At 44.7% G+C, this 10,151-nt stretch overlaps 1 protein-coding gene across 1 annotated transcript; it reads right to left on the bottom strand.

Annotated features, from left to right (window-relative positions):
• Nucleotides 1-727: 727 nt before the first annotated feature.
• On the bottom strand, nucleotides 728-9,015 carry LOC104354725 (aldo-keto reductase family 1 member B10). The gene is made up of 10 exons (XM_086467052.1): nucleotides 8,947-9,015; nucleotides 8,342-8,509; nucleotides 7,162-7,278; nucleotides 6,359-6,436; nucleotides 5,366-5,488; nucleotides 3,511-3,617; nucleotides 3,230-3,311; nucleotides 2,085-2,168; nucleotides 1,110-1,192; nucleotides 728-770 (listed from the first exon to the last, which is right to left on the bottom strand). Exons 1-10 carry the CDS (start codon nucleotides 9,013-9,015, stop codon nucleotides 728-730), a joined length of 954 nt encoding a protein of 317 aa, XP_086323178.1.
• Nucleotides 9,016-10,151: the final 1,136 nt, after the last annotated feature.

The following is a 10,151-nucleotide window of genomic DNA, read 5'->3' as shown; positions in this document are numbered from 1 at the left end:
CATCTTCAACTTTTTACCACTAATCACACAAGAGTTACTTTCTAGGTGTTCAGAGGGAGGGCTATGTGAGATAATTAGTACAACTTTGTTCTTTAGGTTCTGTCTAGCTAGAGCACAATCCTGTTGGATGTGTAAACTACAAAGTAGTCTATCTATATTATCCTTGCACAGGAACTATAGAAGCTCATTTCTATCTGTATTACAGTTAAAAAAAAAAACCAAAAAACAACAGATTTCAGGCATGAATGAAAAAACTGATTGTTTTGTTGTTATTCAAACTTTATTGATATAAAATTTTGAAGTGTTAGAGATTCACACTATAAAATTCACAACTATGTAAAAAGCAAAGTAATTAAAGAGAACGTTCCTTGACAGCAACCCATGAGCCAGTAAGACTGACCACACTGGAAATAACATAAAAATTATGTAATTATCAAGAGTTTTTTGTTAAAAATACCTTCCATTAAGAAAGCAAAGGAAAAAAGGAAATGAAGAAACGCTGTCTTTTTGCTATGAACCAAAACCAGATTTCTGCTAACCAGCTTTACAAAAGATGCATCCCTATTAATGCATTCTTATACCAGCTAGTGGTCATCTCCTAAAAAAGGAGGGCAAGTAACTACTCGTAATGATTGTCAAGTACAGAAGAAGAAACCAAGACCAAGCTACGGAGTACATCTTCTAATGTGGAAGGGGTTACATGGAGGTCTTGCAGAAACTCCTGGTATTAATATTCTGCTTTGAATGGGTAGTCCTTGTGATTGACAGCTCTGAGAAGAGAAAGAACTGGTTATTTAAGTATTGTAGAATCAGCAGCATTTCTCTACTGCAGTCTCCCTCCCCCACTGCCAATGTACTCCAGTTTTGCTGCTGTCATTAATTTGAACACAGGCTTGTGAGCAAGCGCATGCATCACCAAGATGCTGAAGGGAATGCCCTGAATGAATCTCCCTCCTGACATCAGTTCCAAGACATGTCTTGTTCCCTGTGGTCCAGGGACTAAGATATGTGCTCTCCCTGGTTTTGGTCATACAGGTTTTCAAGATATGGGGGATGAAAATACAGAAAGAGATAGGCCTAGTGGATAGTAAGGATAGCAAGGAACATACTGGAGCACTGTAACTGCCCTCCAGTTCCTGTTAAAGCTGAGGATGACGTCCATCTCCTTTTTAGACAGCTCAAAGTCAAACACCTAGCAGGGGGGAAAAAAAAACCAAAAAAACAAAAGAAAGCCCTTTTTACTTAGTTTCATGAGTAGTTAGCTCTAAGGGTGCTCATGCATTTATAACTTGAGGTAGGAACATACTGCATCCACACTAAGCATAGTTAAGAAATCCTCTTATTTCACAGCCAAATACCCTTGAAGTAATCAAGATAGTCCTTTTCTTTCTGAGGTGCTGTTCATAGCAATGTCTTATAGTTCTGCATCATTCAATGCAAACACCACTGAGTTTGTTGTAATGCACTGACATAAAACTTAAGGTGCTAAGGAAGGACTACTCCATGTGTCACAAATACTGGAACTAGAGGTAAATATTTCTGCTACAACAGAGGACTACTGGGTACCAGCTGCAAATAGTTGTCTCACAGTTAGTCAATCATCTAAGAATTCTTGTTGGTGTTCATAGAAGAAGTAAGTCCAAAATGTAGCAGCATGAATTGAAAGTAACACTGAGATATCATCTAGATGCCAGGCCTTATCAGCAAACATCCAGCTGAATCTCCCTGCCAAGGGAAACCACAGCCTCAAAGCAAGACATAAACTGTACTGGGTCTGGTATTTACAGTTTCTTCCTTTACACCCTAAAGAGGGGCTCTCTAAGCACTTCCCAGAGTGTGAAGTCCAAAACTGGGATTCCCTTTCCAGAGCAGCAGAGCTCAGACCACCCCGGTGTAACCCATTTCTCTCCTGACAGAAACAAAATGCTTTTCCCCAGAGAACAGGTGCAGACGGCTGGGTAGTGCTAGGCCCCTACCTTTACATTTCTGCACTCCCCTTCCAATGCCTCTTAGGTACTGCTTGGAAATATGGAGGAGATACAAGTGTGGGTGCCTATCCTGTGTAAAAGGATACAAAACTTCACCTTGATGTTTTCCTCAACACGCTGTGGTTTGTCAGACTTGGGAATGACAATCACGTCTCTCTGGATAAGAAACCGGATCAGAATCTAGGAAAGACAAAGAGGAGCATGAACACAGGAGTACCAAGAAATCTGTTCAAAAGCATTTTGTGTTCTCTCACTTTTTTTTTTTCCATGTACAAACCAATTTCTTTTTCTATAACCATGTTCACTCTTTGGAAGACTCTACCAGTTTGCATATAAGAGCTTGATGTGCCAGCATTTGCTTGCAGTCTACTGACAAACTATAATTGTTCCTGTTTGTATTGTTTCTACATCCTGGCTTCCCCAGGATTTGTTTTGTTTCCATTTAGGGTAGGAGGAGGGGAGAAAAATTATGCTGTTTCTGGCTTGTGTTACATGGGTGCTCAGACCAAATGAATGTAGTGATACTGCAGATTATTTTGGGCTCACAGGTAACTACCTCACCTAGGTTAAGCTTTTTGAAGTCCTTAAAAGGAAAAAAAAAATTTATATATAGATTTTAAAAGCCTGCCCCACCTCAAAAGAGGCCTGTTGCGTACAATTTTTTGTCCTGCTCTGCCGGTGTTAAAATGACTGTGGCTGATTGCTTGTGAACATGTGGGTTTGTTTGAAGTGCAGTTTCTGCACACCCTGGGCCAGAACTCATCTGTGTGAGAAGCATCCAATAGAGAAAAAAATTCCATCATTCTCTTCGTACATGTGAGTGAACAGGGAGCAATCAAGTAAGTCTGCAAATTACAGGACTCATCTGAAGAATAACTTAGCTCACTTAGCTGGAGACAGGAAATGCAAGTTGGCTTGATGATTTGTAAGTAAACCTCAGAGGAAAGGAGTTCTCTGAGAGCAACCACTTCTCTCTGGGAGCAGAGGAAATCTTCCTAGGAAGGGGAATACCTGGGGTAAGCACTGCTGATGAGCCCCCCTCAAAACTCAGCACTCAAGACCTCTTAGAAAATACCTGGTAATTCATATGAATGCTGGTTAAGAACTGGTGCAATGCAAAGAGTCAAGTGCAGTTCAGCACCATTATACTGTATCCCTAGAGAAGGCAGGATACTAAGACTGGCCATCAGCCTGTAAGTGTCTGAGGAGGAGGAACAGGTCGTCCTGACAACCCCACTTACCTGGGCAGGAGTTTTATGATGTCTAACGGCAATCTCTTTAATCTTGGGATCATCCAGCAGCACAGGTTCCCCTGGCTTGGCCCTATTAAAAACAAAAGCCAGAATATCAATGGTAGAAAAATATTAGTTTCCCTGCAGGAAGCCTGACATTTTGTATGACAATCTGCAACAAAGCAACAGCACTTTTCTCATTGTACCTGCATTATTTACATCATCTGCTTCAAAGATTCAAGTTGCAAATGCATTGTTTTGTGTACAGAAAGGCTGCAATGCTTTCTTACCATGGACGGTTAGGAGCGCCAAGGGGGCTGTACGCAGTCACAGCAATCCCTTTGGATTTACAGTACTTGATCAACTTTTCCTGGGTTAAGTATGGATGACATTCAATCTGCAAGCACAGAAACATGGTGGTTGATACAGACGCAGACTGCACCAGGCTCCAGAGCGTAACATTTTAATTACTCTTGGGACACATAAAATGTGAAAAAAAGACTCTTGATATCATGATTAAAATCTACGTTATAAAAACGTTGTTAATGTCACAGCAATATCTAGAGGACTAGCACAGAGAACAGGGTTTCCTCATGCTACATACTACACAGATATCACGAGAAACAGACGAGAAGAGTGAAAGTGCTATCTGCCTCAGGAATTGGTGAAATTGGTCTTCCTGGACTACTGCAGAGCAGGATTGCATCTTCAAAGGGACAGCTCAGAACACCTGAAGCTTAGTTTCTGCCCCAAGACACACAACCTCTCCTCTCCTCAAGGAGTCTCCCTGATTCCTGAAGAAGCCTGGGGTGATGAGCTTCCCTAGGTTAGTTCAGATCATATTGTGACCAGCCATTCAGGCAAGACATCCTTTAACTGTGAACAACAGGAGCCTTCATAGGGATGCTGCTCAACTTGCCACAAGCCATAGTATGACCACAGGGCTATGTCTACGCTGTATAACGCGGCACCACACACATACTCAGCTGTTTCTAAATGCTATAGAGCTTTGCTACCAGGCATGGTGACAGGAAGTCGTGTACAGTAGTTTATTTAGACCTGAGCTAGGTTAGGCAACTACTGTAACAACGGCATGTGGCAGAGGCACACCCACAGAGAAGCAAACTACAGTCAAAGCCTGAAGTTCTTTAAACTGTTGAAGTAGCTTGTAACATTGGGGTGGTTGGGTCCATCCCCACCAGAACTTTATAGCCCTCAATAAAATCTTTCCAAGTCCTATGTCCCCCTTGTGCTAAGCCTGGCCAGTGCACACACTAGCCCTAAGCCCAGGAGCCAAGCACAGGCAGCACTTTGCCTGCACAGGACCCAGTGTGAGGATCTCCCTGGATATTCCCAAGCTGGCAGAGATGGGCATTCAGCACCCTCAGGCGAGTGCAAAGAAGTCGCATACGGCAGAAAGTCAGAAGGTCCCGTGCCCCTGCTGTCCCGTGATTTCATTTATGAGGTACGTGGGGAGAATTTGTTATATAATTGTACACTTCAACCCTCCTTTTTATAAAGAAGTTCAGCGAAATGATTTATTTTTCAGCATAAAATAAACAAGTCTAGTGAATGAGTTAGAGCATTCCTGTGCATGCCCACACCTTTGCAGTAGCTTGCAGTGGGGATTTGGCTGTTTATTCCAGAGCTTGCGGAAATGGGCCTGTCGTAACTTGGGCTGTGATATCCAAGTGGTATTTGGCAGCATGAAAAAGGATGTGTAGCAGAAAGCTGCAAGGTCCTATATAAGGTAACAGGTATTTTCACTGTTTTCCAATGTCTAAAAATGAAATATTCTCATCTGTTTCATATTACTGTGATATGCATAATCCATACTGGTTTGTATGATATTGCTCTCCAATCTTCACTGCATTATATACACACAAGTCTACAAATTTTTTTCTGTTGAGATCCTGGTCAGCTAAAAAACAGGCTGATACAGTACTGAAGACTTCCATATCACAGACAGCACTGACTTGAAGGGTCTTTCAGACAACCAGAGATACCTAGTGCTTTGCAAGATCTTTCCGTGGCACCAAAACTATTTAAAGGTCATGGCAGTAGCCAGTTTTATAGCTGAAACAGCATGAATATATTTAGGAATATTCCAAGGTTAGTTGACATCAATGGAAATAAAAATCTCACCTGGTTATTTACCGGCTTGTATTTCAGTCCTGGCTTATTCAAGATTCTTTCAATCTGCTCATGGTTAAAGTTGGAGATACCAATGGCTTTTACCAGACCACAGTCCACCAGATCCTCCATGGCCTAATGAGTAAGGACAACCAATGTGTGCTTATGAGGTGGTATTACTATCAACTACACTATTTTGTTTCCCTAAATCTAGTGACAAACCAACAAACAACTCACACTAAATTAACAGTATCTTGAACAATAACCAAAAAAAAAATCTTTGCAGCTTGTATGATCTGTATGCTTTCTGTCCCATTGCAGATTGGTAAGTAATATAAGAAGAATGGCTTGGCCTTCCCTTTTATAGTGGGAATTGTAATTCTTTTGCTTTGGCTTCTTTGGGGTTCATTTTGCAAGAGCCAAAAAAGCAGGGGAGACCCTTCCACCTCTTCCCCTGCCTGCACACTACCTCTGAGTAGGCAGAACACAGCAGGGAGGATGTTAGCTTAAACTCAGTTACCTCAAAATACTTTCCTGCAATTGTAATCTGCTATTGTAAAGAAAACTATTAATTCCCAGAGCTGCAGGTACCAGGAGCAGACATTGAATCCTCAGTCCATGAGGAAAGGAAGCCTGAAGGACAGCCCGAGATGCTGACTCTCAACACTGAAAAGCGTGAGAATTCCCTATTTATGAAACGCCCAGTAAAAAAACAGTCACACAGAGATTAAGCTATGCTTCTGTTCCACCATTGTGGGTATTCAAATGTTATTTTAGTGACAGCACCTACAGTGCCAATAGCTTCTTCCTTTTTAGTCTTAGTAAAGACATGCCTCTTGTTCCCCAAAACAAGAGATAGCAGCAGTTCTGCTCGTTCTGGGCATGAAATACAATTTTGTGTGACCATCCTCTGTACAAAACCTATGCCTTAATTTCATTGTGCATGCAGACCTCTGCTCCATCTTTCATGCTGACGCATGCTCTGAAGAGAAAACATTAACTTACCTCCCATGTGTCCAGAAAATCTGTATCACTGGGAATACTCATGCCCTTGTCATCCACAGGTTGCAGTTCTTCACCAGCCTGTTATTTCAAGGCAGATAATACAACTCTTAACCCCCCCACCCCCCACCCCACCCCCCGTATGTATTTCTTACTGTTTACTAGCACTTCTGACTGGATTTATATGCAGGAAGTTAGCAGGTTATTTAAACACATTGCATAACTAAAACTTATACATGTTCTTCAGTATTCTGGTTTGGACGAGGGCCATATTTCTACAAATCAATCCCTGTGTACAAAGAGTGGGGATTAGTAGTAATTATGTAACTTGGGCGTATCTAGACAGAAAGGAACAGACACCACCCTACCTTTTTATTTTACACAGGTGTAGACTGGGAAAAAAAGAAGCACATTCTTTCTGTGCTGTGCTTCATTTTTCACTGTTGGTTACACCAGATCAAGCCAATGTCTCCAAAACCCAAGTGTTCACACTTCTGGACTAGCAGAAGGCCACGATCCCAAACGGCACCATCCTGTGTTAGTTAGTTTCCGTGAAGACTCAGGGGGCTCATTAGCAATGTTCATACCTACGACTATCTTGCTCTAACAGGCGTGGAAAGCCAGACCCACGTGCTAAAACATACCACTACCTAGTTAGTGATTCAGTGCTGGCTACCACCAGGTTCAGGGAGCAGCCAAATGAACCATAGCATACCCCAGGTGCATAATGAAGAAGGTGACAGCACAGATGACAGAATGCACCATGTTTTCAGCCAGGCAAGAAGAGGGATGTAGAGCAGGAGTACCTTGAATCCCATAGGGCTATGTATCAGGTAGAGGTCAAGATAGTCCAGTTTCAGTGCAGCGAGGCTCTTCTTGCATGCTACCTTGACCAACGACCTCTCATGAAACGTGTTCCACAACTACAGGAAGAAACCAAGCCCGACCGTGATTCTACAGCTTCCACAGTCCAGACCAGGGGACAGAAGCTTCTCCCTTGGTGGTCTGGGAGGACAATTCCCTTCCCACCTACTCAATGCACGCTGAAGACAAGGATGCCAATATTTTAATAGTAAGGTAGGACAAACTACCACAAATAATGGAGTCAGTCGTGAAGGTGGGCAGTCAGTATTCCTACTTATGAAAAGAGATTCTCAGAAATAAATGTAACACTCTGCCAGGTGTATCTGACACAGCAGAGCTGTTAGTGGTAGAATTTATCTTTTTTTCAGCCTATATTTTGATTCTTGAGCAGCTCGTAGCTATCCTCCTTCTGTCCCTTAACTGGCCACAGTGAGAACTGTTGTCAATTTTACTTAATTTTTGAAATGAAAATTAACGTCACTTAAATAGAAGAACTTGCAAGTATTATCCAAATTTAAACCCATTCTTTAACAAATCAAAGAGTATGCAGAAAAGCTTAGTTATACTCAATGTTTTCTGGTTTTGTTCGTGAAAATTCCAAGTCCTAAGTTTTTTAGTTGAAGTGTTCTTACTTTTTGGTAAAGAGCATTGGTAAGACAAGCGGATGAGATAAAGGAATGGAGTAAATATATGTAAAATACTTCAGATTGAAGTCCCATGCTTTAATTTCCATTCCCTTTCAGGCTCACGTTTTGCACATGACACCATTTTCAAATGTCTTGTACACAAGTAAGAAGCACAGCACCCCTGAATTCAGACATCAGTGTTGTCCTTTTTTTTACTGATCTTTCTAGGGTGCATGCAAACGAACCTTCAGTATAATTAAGTGACTTAATAGATGCAAAGAAATAATTAGATAAGCAACAGCCATGCTATCTTTCCTAAGCTGTCAATGGTTCTTGATAAAGCTCAGTCCAAATTGCAAATAAAGGATGGCATTTATAGCACACAACAAGAAATGAACATTGGAGAAGGGAATAGGTCCTTATGTTACTTTATAGACAGAACAAGGGTTTCTCTCCAACAAAAGCTAAATGCCCCAATAATCCTGAATCCTTGTACCTTAGTGACAATGAAGAGGTCTTCCCGTTTCAGAGCCCCCTCCTTGATCTTCTGCTGGACTGCATTCCCTATTTCATTTTCATTCTCATAGAGATAGGCACAGTCAAAGTGGCGGTAGCCTGCATCAATAGCAACCTTCACCACTTCTTCCACCTTTCCTGGAGGAGCCTGAGAGCAAACACAATCAAACCACGAGCTCTTCCACAGCTTCCTGCCAACGCTCGCTACTGCCATAGCTCCGCTCTCCCCTTTCCACCTGCTGCTGGAGTTTTTGTCACTTGCCTTTAAACCGAGTTCTTGTGCTTCCCCTTCTCTTTCTTTTAACTCCCTCCACCTTCCCCAGCCCCTATTTTATATTTTTTTTTTGCCTTTGTTTTTCTTTGCTTTTTGCTCCACGAGCCCCCTTCGACCCCTTTCCCGCCCCCCCCCCCGGTTACACAAGCCGCCGCGGTGTCGGGCCGTACAAGCGGGCGGCGAGACCGCCCCCCCGCGCCCCCGCCCCGCGGCCGCTCCGCAGGGACGCGGCGGCGGCGGCAGCCTGCGCCGCACCGCGGGAGGCCCGGGCTTGGTGGCGGGTTCAGCGTCCCCCCAGCCCGCCCCGGTACCTGCCAAGTGCCCAGCCCCAGGACAGGCATCTTCATCTTGTTGCTGAGCTCCACGCAAGGGCTCGCCATGGTGCCCGCCGGGTCCCCTCTGTCTGTCCGTGCCAGCCGCGGCCCGAAGGCGCTTTTAAGGGGCGGGGCCGCCCCGCCTCGGCCCACGCCCGCCAGGGCCGTCCCCCCCCCCCCCCCCTCCCCCAGGATTACAAAATGAATCGCAGAATTGTTTGGGCTGGAGGGGACCTTAAAGATCACCCAGTTCCAAACCCAGGGACACCTTCCACCAGACCAGGTTGCTCAAAGCCCCATCCAGCCTGGCCTTGAGCACTGCCAGGGAGGGGGCAGCCACAGCCTCTCTGGGCAACCTGTGCCAGTGTCTCACCACCCTCACAAGAAAGACTTTCTTCCTAATATCTAATCTCAATCTCCCCTCTTTCAGTTTGAAACCATTACCCCTTGTCCTGCCACCACACTCCCTGATCAAGAGTCCCTCCCCACCTTCCCTGCAGGCCCCCTTGAATACTGGAAGGCTGCTGTAAGATGTCCCCAGAGCCTTCTCTTCTCCAGGCTGAACAACCCCAACTTTCACAGCCTGTCTTCACAGGGGAGGTGCTCCTGCCCCCTGATCATCTTTGGGGCTCTCCTCTGGACACACTCAAGCAGGTCCATGTCTGTTTTGTGGTAAGGGCCTCAAAGCTGAACACAGCACTGCACGTGGGGTCTCATCAGAGCAGAGCAGAGGGGAAGAATCCCCTCTCTCAACCTGCTGGCCACGCTTCTCTTGATGCAGCCCAGGATGCGATTGGCTTTCTGGGCTGTGAGCACACGTTGCTGGCTCACGCTGAGTTTTTCATCCACCAGCACCCCCAAGTCCTTCTCCGCAGGGCTGCTCTCAATTCACTCATTGTCTAGCCTGTCTCTGTGCTTGGGATTGCCCCAGCCCATGTTCAGGACCTTGCACTTGGCCTTGTTGAACTTCATGAGGGTCGCACGGGCCCATCTCTCCAGCCTGTCAAGGTCCCTCTGGATGGCCTCCCTTCCCTCCAGCACGTCGGCCACACCACACAGCTTGGTGTTGTCAGCAAATTTGCTGAGGGTGCACTCGATCTCACTGTCCATGTTGCTGACAAAGATGTTAGACAGCACTGGTCCAAGTATTGACTCCTGAGGAACGCCACTTGTCACTGATGTCCACTCGGACATCGAGCCGT

This window comes from Leptosomus discolor, chromosome 1, assembly GCF_034619465.1.
Source record: "Leptosomus discolor isolate bLepDis1 chromosome 1, bLepDis1.hap2, whole genome shotgun sequence".
NCBI lineage: Eukaryota > Metazoa > Chordata > Aves > Leptosomiformes > Leptosomidae > Leptosomus > Leptosomus discolor.
The sequence above is the reverse complement of the archived record's forward strand: the minus strand, read 5'-3'. Positions and strand labels throughout refer to the sequence as shown.

Coding starts and splice junctions, on each gene's coding strand:
- LOC104354725 (XM_086467052.1), bottom strand. CDS start 9,015: ATGGCGAGCCCTTGCGTGGAGCTCAGCAACAAGATGAAGATGCCTGTC. Junction 1,193..2,084: donor GTGTTGAGGAAAACATCAAG/GTGAAGTTTTGT, acceptor CCCCCCTGCTAG/GTGTTTGACTTTGAGCTGTC. Junction 771..1,109: donor AGGGCAGTTACAGTGCTCCA/GTATGTTCCTTG, acceptor TTCTCTTCTCAG/AGCTGTCAATCACAAGGACT.